Source organism: Protopterus annectens, chromosome 17.part0, assembly GCF_019279795.1.
Source record: "Protopterus annectens isolate FY-2018-M chromosome 17.part0, PAN1.0, whole genome shotgun sequence".
Lineage (NCBI taxonomy): Eukaryota > Metazoa > Chordata > Ceratodontiformes > Protopteridae > Protopterus > Protopterus annectens.
The window spans coordinates 331,468,251-331,492,112 of record NC_056751.1 but is presented as its reverse complement, the minus strand read 5'-3'; the positions used below and the strand labels follow the sequence as shown (position 1 = coordinate 331,492,112).

At 42.5% G+C, this 23,862-nt stretch overlaps 1 protein-coding gene across 1 annotated transcript in view; it reads left to right on the top strand.

Annotated features, from left to right (window-relative positions):
• The window catches only part of SDHAF2 (succinate dehydrogenase complex assembly factor 2), a 528,134-nt gene extending 509,631 nt beyond the window's left edge, over positions 1-18,503 (top strand). Inside the window, exon 4 of the mRNA XM_044059380.1 lies at positions 17,544-18,503. Coding sequence (XP_043915315.1) covers positions 17,544-17,674 — 131 coding nt within the window. The 3' untranslated portion in view covers positions 17,675-18,503. The remainder of the gene's footprint in view (positions 1-17,543) is intronic.
• The last annotated feature ends 5,359 nt before the right edge of the window (positions 18,504-23,862 follow it).

The window sequence follows — 23,862 nt, the reverse complement described above, 5'->3', positions numbered from 1 at the left end:
CTGCAAATGGAGAGGGCCAAGGCAGTAGACGCAGGAAGCGTGATTGTCAGTGATGGACATTTTCTGTCCACATTGTCATCTCTTAAAGCCGGATTTGGCTTTCTCCGACATTGGTACAGTCAAGCTCAACACTGAAAAACAGTGAAAATAATACTAGCCAACAATAACTATATATAATATGAAATACACAACAAGCTATAATAACACTATTAGAATAAGTCAGAAAACTAGTAGGCCGAAGCCCAAACCTATGTATCTAAAATATATATATATATATATATATATATATATATATATATATATGATATAAATCAAGAAACACACACACACACACACTCTCTATATACTATCTATCTAAGGCTAAAGATAAAATATTGTTAAAGATTTTCAAAGAAATTTTGCTTATCTCAAAGATAAACTAAATTGTTCGCTGGCCCGAGCTCTCCTCGACCGATCTGTTGCAGCGGCAAACTAGATCTGAGGAGTAGCAGGGAGGATTATGGGATATAATCTGGTCTCAAGCTTCTCTAAGATGCAGAGCTTTGCAATGCAGCCGACTCGGAGCCGATAATCGGCTCCGAACCCATGTGTAAGAACAAAGGCGAGATGAACACATCACATGGAACGTTATGGTAAGTACATAACTTCTTTTTTTTGTCCCAGATGATGCAAGGGTCTGCAGGCTTGTAGCCTTTTTCTGGTAGATGCCTCGAATAGCAACCAGACCAGTCAGGTATGTTAAGCACAGACACTCACTCTCCAACCAGTAAAAGTCAGGAATCAATGCACTCTGCTCCTACTCTCACCAGGATCAGAATATAAGCACAGATTCTAAGCTGTCACCTCATCCAAACTTTTTCTAAAAATTGTTATACAAAACAAATGATAGTAAACATATAAAAGTGAAAATCACCATTAATACATACATTAAAGATTTGTTTAGTCTACTGTTTTAATTGTTTATCCCAGCTCTTCTTCCTAAGAGTCTCTCTGTCAGAAAAAATAGTTTAATATTTATGGTATTTATACCCGGATACTTTTCACCTCTTAGAAAATTTGCCTATGAGTTTCTGTCATTTCCAACTTATGTTTGTAATTCCCACCCCAGTTGCAAGCCTTATGTTCAATAATAGTTAAGAAAGTAAGATATGACATGATTAATGACTGAGAAATATTTGAGAAGTAATATGGGTAGGCAGAAGCTAAATATATGTGTAATATTTTATTCAAAAAGAAGAATATTGAACTAACTTATGGATTGCGTAAGTCATGTGACTCCTACTTTTACTTTATAAGAATCTAGAGAATGCAGGTGTTTCAGTTGACATCTGCATTAGTAAGCAGTGATAGATGAAGCCATAGCTTTCAGTATAGAAAAATGAATGCAGAAAATCAGAAGAACTAGAAAACTGAAATGAAATGCAAACTCTGGGAGTCACTTTGAGTATGCTTGTTGATGGGATTGCATATTGTGGTAGGAAAAAAACTGCAGACAGAAACTTTTTTTTTTTTTTAATGTAAATTTTGTTATTGCCTTCAGAACTTTCCTAGCCTTGGACTTTGTGGAAGGGGAAACAAGTTAATATTGCTTACACCAAGACTGACATGACAAATATTAGAAAAAATGAACTGACATCAACTCCTGATTAAGAAACATAATTTGCAAGTACATAAATGCAGTGTGTGCATTTTGTTTAGTACTCATGTCCGGTCTTCACCAGGATTCATAAATGTGGACTGCCAGAGTTGACACTATACAAAGTGTAAACCTTAAAAGGAATGGTGGCACCAAGTCTGCTGCCTGTCACATTAGGGAGCAGTTTATAAATGTGTTGCCCTTCATTGCCATGATTGCAAGAATGCGTGCAGAATATGCTAATTTTGGGATTCACTCCGTTGAGTACTTCCATTGGCTGGAACACCCCCCCCCCCCCCCAAAAAAAAAAAAGAAAAATCCAGTAACTGTACCACAGGTTAATTTTTTTCTCAAATGGTTCTAGTACTTTGGCATTTCACCTAAACAGGATCGGACATCATGTGTACGTTAAATATATATTACTTAAAATAAGTAACATTTTTTCATCAAAAGTCAATTGTATTAATTAAGAACTCATTTCTAAAGTATTCGTTACATGTCTTAACTCACATATTTAATTCCTGATATAAACCCTTTGGATTCAAAGTACCAAATCTTATAATATCTTCTGTTTTTTATAATTACAGTAAACTACTTTGGAAATCATCACCCCTCGGTAAAAAAATGCAGTAAAACAAATCTGTGTCTTTTCCATCATGGCAGTCCAAAAATTAACTTAATGTGTCTGAAAGCAATTAAAATTCTCTCATGCAGAGTTCTTCCGAAAGCATGTAGGTTGAGGTGGATCAGAGAGCCCTTATTCTGTGCAAGTCCACTTTGTGGGGTAACTTGAAGTGATTGCCTCTCGCCAGATGGAGTTGAAGGAGGAACCATTGCTGCCTGGGCCAAAAGGGAGTCATTAGCAAGATGTTGGGCTTGTCCCTGTGGATCTTCAGGACAACATTTCGGATCAGAGGGAAGGGGGAGTATAAAGGTCCCTCTCCCCAAGTTGAAAGACATGGTATCCATCTTCCACACGTGGTGACAAGGGGTCCTGGAGCAGAATAGTCTGAGCTATGTGTTCTGCTGACAGGCAGAAAGATCCCACTTACGATCTATGCCCAGAAAAAACTGTGTAGCATCCATTGGTGAGGGTCTTCTCTGGATTTGTTGTGAGAGTCTGCAAGGTCATTGTACTCTGAAGGTATGCAAACTGCTTGCAGAGAGAGGTTCCTTTTTATACCTATGTCCCATTCCATCAGAGCTATCCCTCACAGCTGGTAGAACTTTGTGCCTTCCTGTTTGTTGACATACCGCTTGACAGATGTGTTGTATCAGAATACCTTCGGGGCCTAGATTCCAAAGGTGACAGAGCATCTGCAGGGCTTGGAGAAGGGCTTTCATCTCTTTACACTCATATGTTCCCTGTTTTCTCTGGGCGACCACTGTCCGTAAATTATTGTGGAGCCTTTCCATGTACCCTGGCCAGGTAGTATGAGTGTGTATGTTCGGGAGAGGGTCCTGGGGGGTGGGAACGCCTGTATTGCGTTGAACCTGAGAGATCCATCATTGCAGTTCCTTCTTCAGAAATGGCTAGAGAGAGATCTGGAAGTCCAGAGGGTGACAGTATTAAGATCAAGGGGAACTTCGCATACCACTGGATCTTCCTCACATGTAATCTGGCATAAGGCACCATCGGAACTGTGGCTGCCATGTACTCTAGTGTTCTTACAACCTCCCTTGCTGAGGTAATAGGTAGGGGTAGCAGGGAGTGGAAGTAACTGGGCAGAGAGAGAACTGTCACCTGAGGGAGGAATGCTTTCCTTGACAGGGTATTAAGTCTGTCAACCTAGGAAGACTATATCTCAGGGTGGTGTCAGAGAAGACCTCCTGAAGTTGAGGGAGAATCCCATTCTTTCCAGTAGAGCCATTGTGAATTTGAGATGTAACCGTAGGGTTTCTTGAGATGAAGCCTGAATGAGAATGTCATCCAGGTATGGGAAAATTTGAATCCCCAGAGTTCTGCAAAAGGCAGTAGTTGGAGCTAGACACTTGTGAAGAGCCTGGGAGTCCAAAGGGTAAAGCAGAGAACTGAAAATGCAATGAAGAAGCTAAAAACTTCCAAAATTTCATGTAGGCAGGTTGTATAGGGATTTGCAGATGTGCATCTAATGTATTCTTCAAGTTGAGGGTGATTAGGAAAGTCTGAGGAAGGATTAAGGTAGATATGGTCTGCAGAGAAAGCATCTTGAAAGATGGAACTTCTAAAAAGGTGTTGAGGTATGGTAATGAACCTCCATGTTCCCTTTTTCATAGGGACCAGGAATAGTCTTGAGTAGAAACATTTTCCCTGATCCTGTGGAGGAACTGATTCTACAGTCTCCTGGGATAGACAGTCCTGAACCAAGGGAGGTATTGGTTGAGATTGATTTGCACATGGTGGGGGATCTGTGGACCAAGGTGGAAAGTATTAGAATGCTGCAACAGTGACCAGTAAAACATCTGCTGTTCTGGTAAGTTTGTATACAACTGTACTTTGTTGATGCTGAGCAACACATTGCAGGAAGCTCCTCTGCAATTCACACAATTTTTGGTATGTGGTCATGGTCCTTAAATATATATGAATGGCGCTGTTCCATACATAGTTGTCATTTCATGCCTGAATCTCTTAGTATGGTGAGAAGGAATCATTTGCATATGTTCTGTACACATGGAATACTGTGGCTAAATAGTGGGATAGGACTGCATGTGGTAGTTTTATTTATTTATTTATTGACATTTGTTAACCGGGTTTGTCCAACTGGGCTTGTGGCCCATTTTCAGTGGAGACACTAGGAGAAAAGCTCCAGTAATACATTTTAAAACAAGTACAATTTTAAACAATATTGATTATAATAGCAGTTATAGCAAAACGATTCACATATGTTGGGATACATACATAAAGTTAAAGCTGCATTAAAAAGAAGCTAAGTAACAATTTTACATTGATATAGTTCAATAGGTCAACAATCAACATTTTTTGTTTGTATAAAATTGTGCAAATGCATAGTAGACACATTGGAGAGAGAGTTGTAGTATATCTGGTGGTTTCATTACAATATTCGGTGATGTTCTTCGTGTTTCACTGTTGCAGTCATCACACTTGGGTTATCTGCCTGCAGGTAGCTCTCAGTCAGCCTGAATACCAGAGACTTAGTATTTCTGCGTTGGATGCTGTTGCTCCAGGACTGATGTCAGGTTGTCAGGGGTATAAAAACAGGCAGCTGACACCATTACATCAGTCTTTTTTGCCAAGGAGCCCGAAGCAGAAGCAGTTTGCAAGTGCCTGTTGGCCGCTACCTGAATTTTCGTTTACAAATTGAATAATGGTTCAGGTCCTACCTAACCAATAGACAACAAGCAGTTCTTTGGACAGATAATATATCATCTCTTCTACCTGTCACCCTGGGAGTCCCTCAGGGCTCTATTCTAGGTCCACTTCTCTTCTCTCTTTTTATTAACGACCTGCATGTAACAATCCCAAATGCCACCTGCATTCAGTATGCAGACGATTCAACATTAATCTGTTCAGCAAGCTCACCATCTGCACTACATTCCCTGACACAGAAAGTATTCAATTCAGTTGAAACTTGGTTCACTAAACGTTCTCTCCTTTTTAATGCTAAGAAAACCAAGCTCCTTCTTTTTACACCAACCAATAAGTCCACCCCAATAGATTTCTCTATCACTTCCAATAATGATACTAGCATACACCCTGACTGCACAACCAAGTTGTTAGGAATTACTATTGATAACAACCTTACATTTGATAATCACATAAATAACGCCATTAAAACTATCAACAAGAAAATTGGTTCCTTATATCGAATCAAATCCTTCTTAACTCCAACAGCTAAAACCCAAATTGCACACTCCCATTTAATTTCTACTCTTCTTTATGCCTCTCCCATATACACTAACCTCAAAAAGAATAACCTTGTCAAACTAGAGCATGCCTATAACAACATCGCCAGATTTGCCACGGGTAATCCTTTTCGTACCCACCACTGCCTAAACCTCATGCAGCTGGGCTGGCTAGAAATTCAAAACCTTCTAAAAATCTCCCAACTAACCATGGCCCACAAGATATTTTATCAACCTAATAGAACTCCTATACTATCCAATCTCATAATCCCCTATAAAAACCTAGATATACTACGCTCCTCTAACAAGCTTCTAGCTAGCATAACCAAAACTAACAATTTGGCTGGAAACTCCCTGTTTTCTAACACTGTGGGAAAAGACTGGAACCTACTTCCCAAAGAACTAACATCACTCTCTTCTTTGCCTCTTTTTAAACAAAACCTCAAAACACACTTTAAAATACACTGGTTATGCCTATGCAGTAAACCAGACTAGCCCTTCCTTGCCTGTGCTCATATTTGTCTATACCATACTAAGTTTTTTTGTTTTTTCATCATTATTTCTCTTATGAGGAACTGAACTGGTGATCACAATGATACATATACTGGTTGACAAAAAAAAAAAAAAAAAAAAGGATGCACACTTTATTTCTACTATGTAACTATTATCATTCCTTCATTGTTTGTATTTCATGTTTTTACTGTTTGGAGCTTTTCTCCCCGGGCCTCTACTGAAAATGGAAATATATCCAGATAGACCAGCCCGGTCAACAAATGTAAAATAAAATAAATAAATAAGTAAATAATCCTGAATTCTTCTAAAGCTAAATACCCCGTTGGGGAACCTTTTTTCTTGCTCTAACTGATGTCAGAAAAAGTTAACAATTGTCTTGCCTGTGGAAGGCAAATACCACACAGAGATTTTCATTCTTACTGCGTCACTTGTTTAGGCCCAGACTATGATGCACCTTGCTGTTAGTTTTGTGCATTGTTCAATGCCCGAACCATTCATCGTCAGGCTCTCATTGTCGCTAAAGTCTTTAGTTCTCGATCTCCATATTCCGAAATTGCTTCGGTAAGCCATCCGACTACCAATATTCCGAAAAAACCTAAGGATAAAGACAGAGACAGACCGCATAGGTCCAAAGTTGCCGCCGCCGCTTCCATTAAGCTAGTCACCAGTTCGCCGGTACTCAGTGAGGTGCTTTCGCAGTCCCTGATGCCCGCTTCAATGGATTTACAAGCCTCTACCGAGACCCATTCAGAGTCCGATATGCCGCGAGACTCTTCTTCAACTATGGAATCTGCGGATGTCTCTACCTTGGATGGGTCCGGAGCCACTGTGCAGGCACCGGCTTCTGAGGCAGTTCTTCGCTCAACCAATGTTCAACTCAAACCGACTTTTTTTTTTATTTAAATCTACCGAGTTTCTTAGGCCTAGAGTACGCGTTACACCTAGAAAACCGACAACCAAAACGCATGCTCTGACTTCCATGCCACAATGACAAATGCTTAGAATGACGGAAGACCTTATTACACTGATTAGGGGAAGTCAGCCTTCCTCTGCTAAGAGAAAAGAGACCAGTCCCCCGCAGCTTCAACAGACCAGGAGTCCGATGACTCTTGAGTTATCTGATTATGAAGACATGCCCTTATCTGCTTATGAGGATTCAGATGCAGAGGAATCCATTCCCTCTGCCTCCCCTCTAGAGGATTTTTCTTTTGGTGAAACCTTACATACTTTAAGAGAGCATTTCCATTGGGAATGCCAAGACTATCCTCAGTCCAAAAAGAGACTCGGAGAATTCCTAGGTTTGCCACAGTACAGGCCTGTAGCAATACCCCCTGTCCTGGAAGTTGTTGATGTTTTTATGGACTCCAGTTTTACTCCTGATACTTTACCTCCTGCCCCTAGAAAACCAGACAGGTACTACAGAGTACCTGACTCTCACAAATTTCTTTTCAAGAAGCCTACTGCTGACCCAGAGATAATTTCCCATGGGCCTAAAGATATCAAGGCAACTACAGCCAAGAATCCCACCCCTTCAGACAGGGATTCCAGAGCTTTGAACAGATGGGGTAAGAAGGTAAATACCTCTGCAACTCTTGCTATTAGGGCATTGAATTGTCAGTTTCACATGCTGAAGTACCAGCAACATATTATGGAACTTATTAAACAAAAAGTGGCTACCTTTACAGACTGTGCAGAAAATGAAGAATTGCAGGAGCTTATGCACTCTGCAAGCCAAGTCAGCAAGCATACTTTGCAATGTGGCTTTGACACCCTAGAAGCATCTTGCCGGGCAGCAGTCACTGGTTCTGTACTGAGAAGACATGTGTGGCTCAAGGAGCAGACTTTGCCAGACCATGTCAAATCAAAGTTACTAGACGCTCCTTTCAACAAGGATAGTTTGTTTGGCACCATAGCAGAAGAGGTTCTTAAAAAGATGGAAGAAAAAGCTAAGTCTATGGAGACTATTAAAGAATTTTTACAAGTGCAACCCCCTAGATTCAGTAGGCATTGCCCTTCCAAACACTGGTCCTTTCCAGCTTCCTTCAGACCATCTCAAGCCAGACCCAGGGGAAACAGACCACCCAGACTACAGTCTCAGGGTATGCAGAGATCTAAGAAATGGAGTGCCCCCACACGCAAAGCAGCCAGTGGTAAGCCACCTCCTTACGGAAAAAACTCACAATGACTTCTCTACTCCACTCTCCATCCCTGCCCAATTGCTGGTGCCCCTAGGAGGAAAACTTGCCCTTCATGCAAAAAACTGGATGTCCATCACACAAGACCGATGGGTCCTCAACATTGTATCCCAGGGGTACAAATTTTACTTCCACTCACTGCCAACCCCAAGAGGGTTCCCAGACCTTCCTCCAAACCAATGGGCAGAAGCTCAAAGCCAAGTTCTTCCCCTGTTCTCCATCAGAGCTATTCAGCCGGTTCCAGTAGAACAGATAGGTCAAGGATTTTATTCCAGACTCTTCCTGGTACCCAGAAAAGAGGGCTCTTGGTGCCCAATCACGGATCTTTCAATTCTCAACACCTTCCTGGTGGTACCAAAATTTAAAATGCTTACCCTGCAACAGCTTCTACCTATGCTAGCCAAGGATGCCTGGTTAGTCACCCTAGACTTAAAAGAAGCCTATCTGCACATCTCTATAAGGGAGTCATGCAGGAATTATCTACGTTTCAGGGCTGGATCTATGCATTATCAGTTCTCTGCACTTCCCTTTGGCTTATCCACTCTGCCTTGAGTATTCACAAAATGCCTGGCTCCAGCCATTGCTTACTGCCGGCAGAGAAATATCCAAATTTACCCGTACTTGGACGACTGCCTGATTCAGGTGGACAGTCCGGAATTGCTATTGCAGCACCTGACATTTGTGAAAAACCTTCTCACTTCATTGGGGTACACCATCAACAAAAAATCAAAACTGGTACCCAGTCAAAAGATTGTGTTCCTGGGAGCAAGCTTGGACACAACATCCCAGATGGCATTCCTCACTTTAGAAAAACAAGTCTGTCTGAAAGCCTGCTTCAAACAAATGGCCACCAGAACCCAGCTATCCGCAAGAAAAATTCTGCAGGCCCTAGGGTTCATGGCCTCATGTATACTGCTAATTCCATATGCAAGACTGCATATGAGGAAACTTCAGTGGTACTTAAAAAGTCTTTGGTGCCAACATTCTCAGGACCTGGAAACGGTCATTCCTATCATACCCTGTCTAAGGAAGAGTTCCTTTGGTGGGCAGAAGCATGCAACCACAACAAGGGACTGTCCTTTACTCAACCCCATGCCGCCCAGACCCTAACGACAGATGCATCAGACTATGCCTGGGGAGCACACATGGATGGCAAATGCATTCAGGGCCACTAGAGCTCAAGTCAAATTCATCTGCACATAAACCAGAAAGAGATGCTAGCTGTGCAGAACACCCTGAGAGCTTTCAGATCCCTACTCTTTCCAGGACAACTTCTAATAAAAACAGACAACATCACAGTTATGTAGTTATGTAGTACATCAACCGGCAGGGGGGAACCCACTCCTCCCCCCTCTACAGGTTAGCTATGGCCCTGTGGAACATGGCCTTTGACATGCAAGTCCATCTGCAAACTCAATTACTGCCAGACAAACAAAACTCACTGGCAGACGACTTAAGCAGAAATCTCCTAGACCCATACGAATGGCAATTGGAGCCCAGCACCTTTAACCTTCTGATTCAGAAATGGGGGACCCCAGAGGTGGATCTCTCTGCCTCTCCCTACATCCACCAGCTCAGCAAATTCTGCACCAAGAACTCTCACAGCAGGGCCTGTGAATGCCCTTTCTTTTCAGTTGGTAAATCTCTTAATCTATGCCTTTCCCCCTCTGCCCCTTCTCTCAAGAGTACTACTCAAGATAAGACAGGACAGACCAAGGACAATTTTGATTGTCCTGGACTGGCCACACCAGCACTGGTACCCACTCCTGCGCAGCCTGGCACCTACAGCAGAACCCAACCCTGCTCTCTCAACAGGAGGGACTGATTTTACATCCACAACTGCAAACCCTAAATCTTGCAGCCTGGCTTATTCCTTGAATTTTATTTTATTTATTTATTTTATTTTACATTTGTTGATCGGGCTAGTCTAACTGGATATATGTCCATTTTCAGTCGAGGCCCGGGGAGAAAAGCTCCAAGCACTAGCAGTGACAAAGAATACAATATATAGTATTAGTCAAGTAAGTTACAGTACATTGGCTATGTTGGTAAGAACAAAATAGTAATAAGTCATTTAGTAGGTTGAACTTAATATCTAATAACAGAGAGAAACAAAATTACAAAAATTTACTTTTTTTTTTATATTACAAAGTAAACATCAAAGAATAGTATGGAAGAGAAGTGTAGAGAGAGCAAGAAGGGGAAATAAGGAAATAAGATATCACTCAGCGTTAGAGCATGGACAAAGCCAATGAAATTTAAGATGTACTTTAAGATGTTTTTTTAAATAGGAAAGTTGAAGCAAGGGTGGATAGTTCAGTAGGAAGCTGGTTCCAGTTTTTACCTACTGTGTTGGAGAAAAGTGAGTCCCCAGCTTTGTTTTTTGACTTAGTAGTGGCAACAAGGAGCTTATTAGCTGAGCGTAGTGTTTCAAGATTTTTGTATGGTGTAATCAGATTAGTGAGGATAGGGGTATTGTTAGGATGATAAAGGATCTTTTGTGTGATAACTAGTTGTTGAGAAAGTAGTTGGTTTTACAGTTCTAGCCATCCCATTTGTTCGAGGTTGAGACAGTGAAGAGTTCTAAATGGGTACCAGTGGCAAATCTGGCTATATTATTATAACTGATGGAAAGTGTGGTAAGGTTGTTCTTAGACAGATTGGTATATATCACAGACGCATAGAACAGGGTAGAGATAAGGTGGGTCTGGGCAATAGTTATTCTGGATGATGGGGTGAGGAAGGGTTTGATTCTGTAAAGGGTGCTTAGTTTTTTGTTAACAGACTTTATTGTAGAATTAATGTGGTCATCATAGCTAAGGTTGTTATCAATTGTTACTCCTAGTAGACGGGTTGTAGTGTCTAGGGATATGTTAGTTCCATTGTTTGAGGTTATTGTGAAGTACAGTTGAGGTGATTTTAGAGTTGGAGCAAAGAGCGATAATTTTGTTTTTTTGGGGTTCAGGAGGAGGCAGTGTTGCATTAACCAATTTTCAACACTGTTGAGTACAGTTTGAGTGAGGGATTGGAGAGATGCTATGGTCTTGGCTGAACAAATTGAAGTAGAATCATCTGCATATCGTATGCAGGTGGCTTGAGGAATTTGGGTATGTAGATCGTTAATAAATAAAGAAGAGAGTAGGGGTCCTAAGATGGAGTCTTGGGGTACTCCAGTATTCACTGTGAGGGATGTAGAAAGATTATTATCCCAAAGTACTGCTTGCTGTCTGTTTTCCAGGTAGGACTTAAACCATTGTAATGCTTGTGGGTCAAGTGATTGGGCTTTTAGTATGTCTATAAGTATGTTGTGGTTTACCATATCAAAGGCTTTTGAAAGGTCAATAAATAGTGCAGAGCAAAAAGTGTTATTGTTAGGATTTTTGTTTGTGGAGTCAGAAAAGGACAGCAGGGCAGTGGTTGTGCTATGGAATGGTCTGAAGCCATGTTGGCAGTTGGCAAGTAGGTTATTTTGTAGAAGGTGGTCAAGTAGTTGTCTGTGAATGCATTTTTCCATTATCTTGGCTATTGGAGAGAGTAAGGCAATAGGCCGAAAGTTGGAGAGTTCAGTAGATGACCTACCTTTATGTAATGGGATGATGTGGAATACTTTCCATGTGGCAGGAATTTTGCTTTCTAAAATAGTTCTATTTATAAGGATGGAGGTGGGATAGGCTATGGATTTTGATGCAATTTGTAGGTATTCAGCTGGCAGACAGTCAGCAGATGGGGTGCAAGGTTTTAGTTTTTGAAGGAGGTTACAGATAAAGGATGTAGGTACAGGTTGTATTTGAAAGGTGGGAGAAGGAGTCTTAGTGGAGTTTAATGGTGAAGTGGTCATTGGTGGCAGAGTATTGGCTAGGGTTTGAATGGCTTCAGTAAAGTAGATATTAAAGGCGTCGGGAATCTGGTTGGAGTTATTATGGTTAAATCCTGCTGGGGCAGGAGTTGGAGTGTCCTGGCTGAAGAAGTTTGTTTATACTTGACCAGAATTTTTGTGGATTTTGTGGATGGGTTTGTTGGAGATGAAGGTAATACTCTTTTTTGTCTGTAAGAATATTTTTCTTGGTGGCATTTCTTAACTGTTTAAAGTAAAGGTGATCCGATGGACATTTGGAGGTTCTCCATTTAGCCCAGATTTTATTTCTAAGGAGGATGTTTTGCCTAGTTTGTTTTGTGAGCCAGGGGGCAATTTTGGTTCTAATTCGTGAAGAGCGATAGGGGGCATGGTAATCCAAGATTTGAAGAAATTTAGTGTTAAAATAGGTCACTGCTTCATCAAGTTGAAGATGAGACATTGGTGACCAGTCACATGCTTTCAGTTCATTTAGGAAGCTCTCTGGATTAAAAAGTTTTTTGGAGCGAGAGGTTTTAAAGTTGTTAGTAGTTGGGATATGGACTCTTTGTTTAATAATGTAGGTTAGCATGTGGTCACTGATAATCAGGAAGGGTTCCAGGTTTATAGGTATTGAGGTGGCTGTTGATAAGGATCCAGTCTAAGGTGGTTTCCTTACTGCTTGGCTTATGGATTCTAGTAGGAGTGGTTATAATTTGTGAGAATCCATAAAGATTTATGGGGTTAGTTAGATTAGGGGAACTGCAGGTAACCCAGTCTATATTAAAGTCACCTCATACTATGGTCTCCTGAGGTAGAGGGGTAGAGAGGTAACTAAGTATGTTTTCAAGAGTATTGGTATTATTTCCAGGGGGGAGATATGTGCAAATTAGATAGATTTGGAGTTGTTGATTTGAAGTTTGGCAGTAAGGGTTTCTGAATTGGTGTTTGGTGGTAGGAGTATATTGAAGGGTGATAATTAGAGTTTAGATTTGTATAAAATGGCTATACCTCCACCCTTTTTGGTTTTACGGTCACATCTTAGGATACTGTAACCAGGAGGGGTAATCTCCTGGTCCAGAGTTGGGGGCTTTAGCCATTTCTTTAATACAGAGAATATCAAATGAGTGCACATCTAAGAGAGCATGTAGGTGGGTTATTTTATTGTTTATGCTTCGAATGTTAAGGTGAGCTATCAGGAGGGAGTTAGGTGATTTAGTTAAGGTAGTGATAACAGCCAATGTTTGGTTATGTAGGTTATTGGCATTATCAGTAATAGGGCCAGGGTTTGGGTGAATATCACCATCTAATAGGGGGTGTAGATGAGGATATAGTACAAATTTAAGGGATTTGTCATAATTATTTGAGTTTTTTTTTCATAAGGGAGTAAGTAAGATGGGTAGCTCTATGATATTTTGGTAATATATAGATAGAGGTGGAGGTTACATTACTGTGGTTGAGGGAGTAGAAGAAAGACGATGGTAGAGTTTGATGGTAGTGGTGGTGTTCATGAAGAGAAGAATGTTCAAAGAAGGTGAGAGTGTATGGTATAGTAAGAGAAGCAAGAGTTGTAGTCAAGAGTAGGATGTTTGTGAGTATAGACTTGTGTGTTGGGGCCATAGGGATGTGTAGATAAGTGGTGAGAGTAAGTTGTTGGAGAGAGTGTAGTAAGTAAAAGGAGAGATTGTTATAAGGGGTTGAGTAGGGAGGAAGTGTCTAATTAAGTAAATAAAATTGATTGTGAGAGAGAGTGCTATAAATAAAAATCAGTACAGGATGAGATGTAGGGAGGCGAGGGGAGTAGGCTGAGAAAGTTTAGAAGAGAGAGTGCTATAGAAAATAATCAGTACAGGATGGATTGTAGGGATGAGAGGGAGTAGTCCAAGGAAGGTAATTAGTTTAATTAAGGAGTTGTGAATTAGTGGGTGTGGTTGGTAAGTGAAGGAGGAAAGAGATAGGTTGATAATAGGAGGGGGAGTGGTTATAGAGGTATATGGTTAGGACCACTGGGGGTGGATGGGAATTGGGGGTAGGGAGAGGAGTGGAGTGAGCCCGCAGGGCAAACGGAGTGGGGCAGACCCAGAGGAAGGTAATAGCAGGGAGAAAAAAACAATCAGTATAGAAGAAGGTAAGACCAAGGGAATGTAAGAAAAAAGGCAGTGGTAGTGAGTGAAGGAAAGGAAAAAATTAAGAAGCAGAGGGAGAGTAAGGGCTAGTATAGGGCTAGAGATGAAGAAGAGGGCTAGATACTAGGATTATAAGACTATAGTAAGTGGAAGGTAGAGCAGTAAGAGTGAATTAGGAGTAAATAGTTTATAATGAGAAGATAGTAGAGAAGTGAGTGAAATTAGAAGTGGGTGAAGACAGCCATCTAGTGGTCAAAACCTGTAATTACACAGAGTGGAGACTACAGTAGATGGGTGGAAGCAGAAGAAAGAAAAAGTAATTTGGAAGGGAAAGGCTTAAGGGAGTTAGAAATCCTGGAAAAGCTGGGATGACTAGGAAAGAGTGAACGGAGTGTAAGAAAGGCAAGCAGAGGGGGGTATGGCTGCTGGCTGATATGGCAGTTTAAAAGGACACTTAGCAAGCATCACAACGCTAACATATGCATTTAAGAGAAGGTATAATATTATTATTTGACATACAGTTTTAGTTTAGCTTGGCTTTCAATCCAGGGGGGTACTTTGGTTACCCAGGTGAGGAGCTACACAAGCAGGGTTAGGTAGGTAAATAAAGTTGGTCTTTGGCGTCCAGTAGGGCACAGCCAGAGGTAGATAGAAGTATGCACAACTGGAGAAAAAAAACATAAAGGGAGAAGAAAGTTATAAAGGATACTAGATAAGTAACAGGAGAGAAATTAGTTAAACAGTAAAATTAAGACAGAAACACATGAGCTTGTTCAGAACATAATAATATCAGCAACAGGTTTAGCAACATCTAAAACTAGGCTTTAGCACTTTTTGTATTGTGTTTCATTCTATAAACTAGATACCAGCAGCTATATGTAAACATTGTAACTAGTAATTTGAAAGAAAATAACATAAGCTAGTATAAAGTTTTTTTAACTAAAAATGTAGTCTAAAACATTGTGTCCAGAGTTCAAAGAGCAGTAAAAACATTTAGCTCTAATTCAGCAGCTAGCAACAACACAACTATAGCCAGAGTTCAGTAAACAGAAAAAAACATTTTGCTCTATTATAGCATCAAGCAACATTCCATCAAGACACTAAGCACAAAACAGAAAAACACATGCATGTGCCTCATTCGAATCAAAACCTCATAGATAGACTTGCATATCACCGATAGACTTACAATCTAATATCCAAGGGGGAGGGCAATACACACTTGACTATTTCACAGTTTGTGAAGACAAGTAATCAGGTACAAGTAATTCTCCCCCAGCAACCCTAAGCAAACAGGTGCTGGATGTCATTTTTGAAGCCAGAAGACCCAGTACAAGAAAATCCTATGCTGATAAGTGTAAAAGGTACTGCTCCTGGATTCAATCTAAAGGAGAGGACACAACGCTGCCCTCCCTGCCTCTAATCCTGGATTACTTAGCAGATCTGCTCCACAGAGGCCTGTCCTTCTCCATTACGATACATGCCTCAGCCATTTCGGCTCATTACAACACGGAGCCACCTTTCTTCTCGCACCCTCTTATCAGACAGTTCCTGAGAGGGGCAAACAACTTAAGGCCGCCTAGGGGAGCACCCACCCTTGCTTGGGACCTTAACTTTGTACTGGAAAAGCTCACACTTCCCCCCTTTGAGCCTGCAGTGTCAGCAGAGTTAAAATTCCTCTCTTGGAAAACAGCCTTGCTTCTAGCCATCACTTCAGCTAGAAGAGTGTCTGAGTTACAAGCACGTATGGCTGTGGAATCCTTCATTATTTTCCATGCTGACAGGGTTTCCCTCAGGACTACCCCTTCCTTTATGCCTAAAGTGGTGTCCAGCGTGGCTCTAAACCAAGCCATCCATTTGCCAACCTTCTTCCCTAATCCTCAGAATAAAGGGGAAAGGATCCTGCACTCCATGGACATACACAGACAGCTCAGATTCTACCTTGATAGAACTTAGCCCTTCAGAAAATCTGACCATTTACTAGTCAACTTTGCAACAGAGGCAGGGGGCAAGGCCATTTCAAAACAAACAGTTTCCAAATGGATAGCACACTGCATCCATTTCTGCTACAAGCACCATGGGAAACCAACCCCTCATGGGGTCAGAACACATTCCACTAGGGCAACGTCTACCTCTACAGCATTTCTCAGGGGAGTCCCTACCAGGAACATCCTGGAAGCTGCTACCTGGAGTTCTGTACACAACTTCACCAGGCATTACCACCTACCAATCTTTTCCAAATCCAGGGCAGGTTTTGCAACAGCAGTCCTGCAAGGCATACTAGCCAGCCCCAATTCTTCTTGACTGCCTCCACCCTTCTTTGGCTTTGGGAATCTACAAAAGTGTGATGACTGCAACAGTGAAACATGAAGAACATAGTACAGTTGTTTACACTTGCCATAAATGTAGATGTTCGAGTGTATTCACTGTTTTAGTTGTGGTTTCCCTCCCTCCAGCTCCCTGGTCTCTCTCTCTCCTCTCTGTGGCTATTACTCACCCCTTTCACGGGTATTGGTATTTACTTTCTATTGGTGGTGTTCTCCCCACCATAACTTATTTGGGGGGCTCCTGACATTTGGGGCAAGAAAAATTGATGTAATGGCGTAGGCTGCCAGTTTTTATACCCCTGACAACCTGACGTCAGTCCTGGAGTGACAGCATCCAATGCAGAAATACTAAGTCTCTGGTATTCGGGCCGACTGAGGGCTACCTGCTGGCAGATGACCCAAGTGTGATGACTGCAACAGTGAATACACTGTAACATCTATATTTATGGTAAGTGTACACAACTGTACTTTTCTGGTCCTGCCAGCTGAGGCTTTTGTTTCACTGTTTACCCCATTGTAAAGCAGTTTTAATTAACCACTTTGACCTTTTATATGTGTATTTTATCACATACAATTCTACTGTGTGGGTTATAGTGATTGTAACTAGTGCCCTAAGCATTTACCTGAGTGCTTGTGTTTTCTTCCTTGTCTAGAAAATCCAAAAAGTCATGAACTGTTAGTAATTTGAAAATACGGTTGGAAATTGATTTATATAGGTAATGAAGCGTTTACCTGAGTATGAAGGAAGATTTTTTTCAGTGCTGTAAAAAGAGAAAAATGAATATAAATTCTTAATTGCCTTTTTAATCATTTGGCATCTAAACAAGTTTAAACTGGTTTTCTCTAAATAAGTGCTGGCAATCATTAGTATATGCCGCAAAGACTGCAGACAACAGAATACACTTTTCCTAAAGTTGCTGTTGAACGCAAGAGTTTTGCACTATTTTTGATTTGCTGTTTACTTTCTCATGATCATTATAGCTAGAAAGTTTGTTAAGTAAAGAGAAGGTTGATCCTAACTAACCATTCGAAGTATAAATGTATTATCCTTCTTCCTTTGTTTATTTTTTCCAGGAACACATCCAACTCCTCCAGACTTTGATAATGAGATCATGGACTTGCTGAAGGAGTACACCAAGAATAAGAACATGGAACAGAGGCTTTGGCAGCCTGACTTGGAGTACCTCTTTGAAAAGGCATCCTAATTGATTTAGTGTGTGTGTGGGGAGGGGGGAGACATCCACAAAGATATGCACTTTATAACCTCTGCATTATTTCATCACACATTTAGAACTGGATGGTCTTCTGTACGTATTTGCTAGGTGGGGTGGGGGGCAGGTGATTCTTTGTCAGCTGTAAAATAAACTGCTTCCTACAACTGTTTTTACTGAATGGGGTGGGGGCAGGTGATTCTTTGTCAGCTGTAAAATAAACTGCTTCCTACAACTATTTTCACTGAAGTATTATTTGTAGCTGTAATTTTAAACACAGCATGTTAAGAAATGTATTTATTTAGTTTGTTTGCCCCACTGGTAGGGTGATTGACAGTGCTGAATTATACCATGCTGTGTATGAGAGTCTGGATGTATGTCTGCTCCCTGTAGTGGTGTAGCATCCCATCTGGGATGAGTTCTTTCTGTGTTCCTGTTGCTTGCTTGAATAGGCAGATGCATTCTAATAGCCCAAAATTAGATGAAAACTGGTATAATATCTGGGTAGATTAAATGTGATATGTAAACAGTTAACATGATTCATGGAAGATTTTAGTGTGATAATTGTGCAGCTACATATGGAGTAGTGTATGAGCCTAGAGTTAACGTACGATAGTCAAGGACTAGCAGCATGGAGCTCGGTGTTGTAGGTGCAGACTGAATTATAATTGAGAAAAAAGACATCCACAGATAGTTTGCATTTGTAAAATGTGTGACGTATTAAATTAAAGAATGCACTTGGCCTCTGGTTATATTGTGATACTCAAACATTCATATAATTTTCAGCAGTCAGTCACAAAATAAAATCATTAGTTGTCAATAATGCAGCTTGCAGTCTGTCTTTACTTTTGGGAATATCGATTTAAAAGGCTTTGCTTTTCCAGACATTCTTAGCAGTACATGGTGATGTATCCATCCAAATACAATTTGCAATCCGATAAGAAAACATAATTCTTTGATAGTAACTTACTTAGCATGTGTTATTTATACAATGGATCTGAAGTAGTTAACTTCATTTATCTGCAACTTGTGGGTATTCTGTTCCATATCGGATCCGAGCCGGCAACATTTCATCAAGCATCTGCTCCAAGCTTCTCCCCTTACCCATAATCCCTCACCTCTCCTACCTTCCCCCTGGTCTCATTTGCCGCTTCATGCATACGCATCGTAGTCTCTGTAGCTCCAAGTTGGGTGTAGTAAGTAGAACTTTGATACTTAAGGTAGTGTGTGAGAGTAGGTGTTTGTGACAACCCTTCCTCCCCTTCATCTTATCGTCGGTTTGTTTAAAAAAAAAAAAAAAGTTTGTGTTTTTGAAATAGAGTAGGCCTAGCCAACCCCTGAGTGTGTGCGTGTCTAGTATAGCGTTGGCTGAGTGGAGTGTGTTATGGCTGACCAGTCTAAACCAATGTTTAAAAAATGCACAGAGTGTGGCCACAAGCTTTCAATGGCTGATGGCCACACTCCGTGTGTTATTTGCCTTGGCGTTCCCCATCTTAGTTTGCCATGTGCTGTGTGTGCAGGGTTTAATCCCAGATCCCTTAAAGAGAGGAAGGCGAAAGTGGTAGCCAAGGGCCTGCTACCAGTTTCTGCCTTAGAGACAATGGCATCGACATCGGCTCCTGTTGCCGACCTACCCCCCCCCCCCTCAGGCTGGGACTCAACCTCCCTCTAAGCCTGCTGAGGCGTGGACAAAAGCTACAGATAAGGCCAAGAAAGAGAGAGCGAAAAGGGTAGAGAGGCACCACAAGCGATCTCTTGAGCTGGAGCCTTTTCCCAGTCCACCTGTGAAAGTTGTTAAGACCACTTCTCCTCGTCTCCATTCCCCAAGGTTCTCCCTGGAGCTGACAGCGTCCTTGGATTGGAGGCCTTTTTTGAGGTCATCTCACAGGGCCAGATCCGAGTCGGTCGGCCCCTCGCGGTCGATTCGGAGTCTATCGGAGCTTGACGTGGACAGGATGATGCAGAGATTAATTCAGACCCAAATCCAAGTGTGAGTCTTGCCAGGCCCCTCTCTGGCCAGAGAGGGGACCCTCTATGTCCTTCTTCCATCCTATCTCTCCTTCCCCGATCCGACCAGCAGTCTCAGGGTTTATGGATCTGAGGATCCTCGGAGCTGGGGGTACGGCGCCGACGGTTCCTCCAGCCTCAACGCCAGCCATTACCTTGAGTTCCTCGGATCAGATTTGTTCGGATCCGAGCAACTCTCTGGGCCGGGAACAGGGAGCCGGATCCGAGGGAACGGAGATGTCTTCGGCTCCGACTTTGTCGGATCCGAGCCGTTCCTTTGGAACCCTGGCTACCTTGGCCTCGGCCCCGATCCTCACGACAGAGCCAGGGAGAGCTTCTTCCTTGATGGTTGCCAAGGAGGTGCACTCTCCTTCGACGTGGTGGAGAGGGTTCTCTCCCAGGGATTGAGACCCCAACCCACAGGTTGATCCCATCGTGGAACTCCCCCGTGACTTACGAGCCCTCTTCAGAGAGTCCCACTGAGGAGGCCCTCATAAGCATTTGTGTAAGAGGAGGTACATGGACTCCCCTGAGTCCCTCACAGAAGATCCTGTCTTGGATGAAGGTGAGGGTTCCCCCAGTTCACCTCCTGAGGATGTCTCCTTTGGAGACATCATGGAAATCCTCCACCAGAGGGGAGGTTGGTCAGCCCCAAAACCCTCAGCAGACGAGTCAGTATTCTTGGAGGCCTTCGGCATGGGCCCATCTACAGCCTGGGTTTCTCCTCCTGCAGATCCATTAGTGGATCTTATCACCACGTGAGCATGGAAGGAGCCTGACACCATAGAGCCTATACCCAAATGCCCAGACAGGATTCTTTCTCCTCCCACAGACAGACAGGCAGGCTTGGTACAGGGGATCCCCTGTGGATGCTATGGTGGTGGTGGCGGCTGCCACCAAGAGAGAAGTGGCTCAGGAAAGTTCTTCGGTCCACCCTCTGGACAAAGAGTTTAGGGCGGTGGATCACTTTGGGAAGCGAGTATTTTCTTCAGCAATGTTTTCCATACGAGCGCTGACTTATTTGGCACACGTCATTCAACTCCAATGAGACCTGGTCACGGAATTCGCTGCGTTATCCCCAGAGTCCTTGTCGCCAGAGGACACGCGGTTGATGTTCTTCATGTTTCACTGTTGCAGTCATTACATTTGGGTTATCTGCTTGCAGGTAGCCCACAGTCAGCCTGATTAACAAAGTCTTGGGTCATGCATCAGTTGCTGTCCCTTCTTCCATGACGTCAGGTCATCAGGTGTATAAAACACGCAGCCGACATCAGTCTTTCTTGCTGTGTGGTGTTCGAAGCAGAAGCAGTTCGCAAGTGCTGGTCGGCCGACTCCTGAAATTTTCATTTTCGAGTTTCAGAACCGAAGTTTTCAACTAAAGCTAAGTACCCCGTTGGGGAAACTTTTTCTTGCTCCTTACTGATGTCAGTAAAAGTTAATAATTGCATTACTTGTGGAAAGCAAATACCTCATAAAGATTTTCATTCGTCCTGTATTCCTTGCCTAGGCCCTGACCACGATGCGTCTTGCTGTCGGTTTTGTGCTTTATTTAATCAGCGCACTATCCGTCATCGGTATATTTTTTCCTCAAAATATTTCAGTTCTTGGTTTAATTATCCAGAAATGTCATTGGTTAGCCATCCGACTACCGGGATTCTGAAAAAACTCAAAGATAAAGACAGAGACAGGCCGCCGAGGTCCAAAACTGCCGACGACTCTTCTCCTAAGCTAGTCGCCAGTTCGCCGGTACTCAGTGAGGTGCTTTCGCAGCCCCTGATACCCGCTACTTCTGATTCGCAGGCCTCTGCTGAGACCCATTCAGAGTCCGGTGTGCCGCGAGATGCTTCAACTGTGGAACCCACAGATGTCTCTATCTTGGATGGGTCTGGAGCCGCTGTGCAGACACCGGCTTCTGAGGGTGTATTCAGGCCTACGGACTTGCATATTAAACCGACACCTCCTTCTTTACTTAGGCCTAAATCTCGAACCATGCCTAAAAATCCGACGCCCAGGCCACATTCTCCGGCCTCTATGCCTAAAAAACAAATGATGAGAATGGCTGAAGATCTAATAACTCTAATCGTGGGTAGCCAACTCCCCCCCCCTTCTAAGAGGCCTAGGACTGAAGTTGATTATGACTCTTCTGACCAGGATTCTGTTTTTTCTGATTCTTCTGATGATATGGATTTGCCCTTATCTACTTATGAAGATTCAGATGCAGAGGACTCCATTCCCTCCGCTTCCCCTCTTGAGGATTTTTCTTTTGGGGAAACCTTACATACTCTAAGGGAGCATTTCCACTGGGAAAGTCAGGATTTTTCTGATTCAAAAAAGAGGCTTAGGGATTTCCTTCTCCTACCTCAGCATAGGCCTTTTGCTATCCCTCCTGTACTAGACATTGTTGATGATGCTTTTTCGGAATCTAGTTTGGCCCCTGATTCCTTGCCTCCTGCTCCCAGAAAACCTGACAGATACTACAGGGTCCCTGAGTCCCACAAGTTCCTTTTTAAAAAATCGTATTGCAGATCCAGAGACTTTTTCACAGGGGCACAAGGGCATTAGAAGCCTCTTGCAGGGCTGCTGTTACTGGGTCTGTGCTCAGAAGGCATGCTTGACTTAAGGAGCAGTCTTTGCCTAATCATGTTAAAGCTAAATTGTTGTATGCTCCCTTAAATCAGGACTGCCTGTTTGACAACAAGGCTGAGGAAGTTCTTAAAAAGATGGAAGATAAAGCTAAATCTATGCAAACTGTTAAATATTTCTTACAAGTTCAGCCTCCTAGATTTAGTAGACACTGGCCCTCTAAGAATTGGTCCTTTCCAGCCCCTTCCAGGTCTTCTCAAGCCAAACCCAGACACAGCAAAAACCCCCAGGTTTCAGTCCCGGGGGGACATACAGGACTAAGCAGTGGGGGGCCTTCACTTCCAAATCTGGGAGTAATAAGACTCCCCCCTATGGTAAATTGTCTCACTGACTTCCTTTTAAAATTTCCAAGCACTTATCAACTGACTGCCCCTTTGGGGGGGGAAAGATTGCTCTTCATGCAAAGAATTGGGAACTCATTACCCAGGACAAATGGGTTGTAAATATAGTGTCCCAGGGATACAGATTTCACTTCCACACGTTGCCAACACCAAGTGGGTGGCCAGACTTGCCCTCAAATAAGTGGGCAGAGGCCCAAAATCAAGTACTTTCTCTTAAGCATGGGGGCTATTCAACTGGAACCAGAAGAGGAAAAGAGACAAGGTTTCTACTCGAGACTTTTCCTCGTACCCAGAAAAGACAATTCATGGCATCCTGTCCTGGACCTGTCTACTCTAAACACCTTTTTGGAGATTCCAAAATTCAAGATGCTGACTCTTCACCAATTACTTCCTATGCTAGGCAAAGATGCCTGGTTGGCAACACTAGATTTAAAAGAAGCATACCTGCACATCCCAATCAGGGAATCTTGCAGAAGATACCTACGCTTCAAAGCAGGCTACACGCACTATCAGTTCTCTGCACTGCCCTTTGGCTTATCTACTGCACCCAGGGTATTCACAAAGTGCCTAGCTGCAGTTATTGCATTTTGCAGGCAAAGAAATATTCAAATATACCCATACCTGAATGATTGTCTAATTCAGGCAGAAAGCCAGGACATACTTTTGAATCATCTGGCCTTTGTAAAAAAGGGTTCTGACTTGTCTGGGGTACACCATAAACGAAAAGAAATCACACCTGGTACCCTCTCAACAAATTATATTCCTGGGAGCAAGCTTGAATACAACTTCCCAGATGGCTTACCTCACGCCAGAGAAACAAATTCATTTGAGAACCTACTTCAAACAAGTGGCCTATCTGCAAGACAAATACTACAAGCCTTGGGGTTCATGGCCTCCTGCATTATTCTAATTCCATATGCAAGACTGCATATGAGGAAACTACAGTGGTATCTAAAAAGCCTACGGTGTCAACATTCTCAGGATCTAGAAGCAGTGATTCCTATCATACCTCACCTATGCCTAGTGTTCCTTTGGTGGGCAGAGGCCTGCCACCAAAACAAGGGACTACCTTTCACACCACCCCCTGCCGCCCAAACCCTAACAACAGATGCATCAGACTATGCATGGGGGACTCACCTGGCAGGGAAGTGCATTTGGGGCAAATGGACCCAAGTCAAATGCACCTGCATA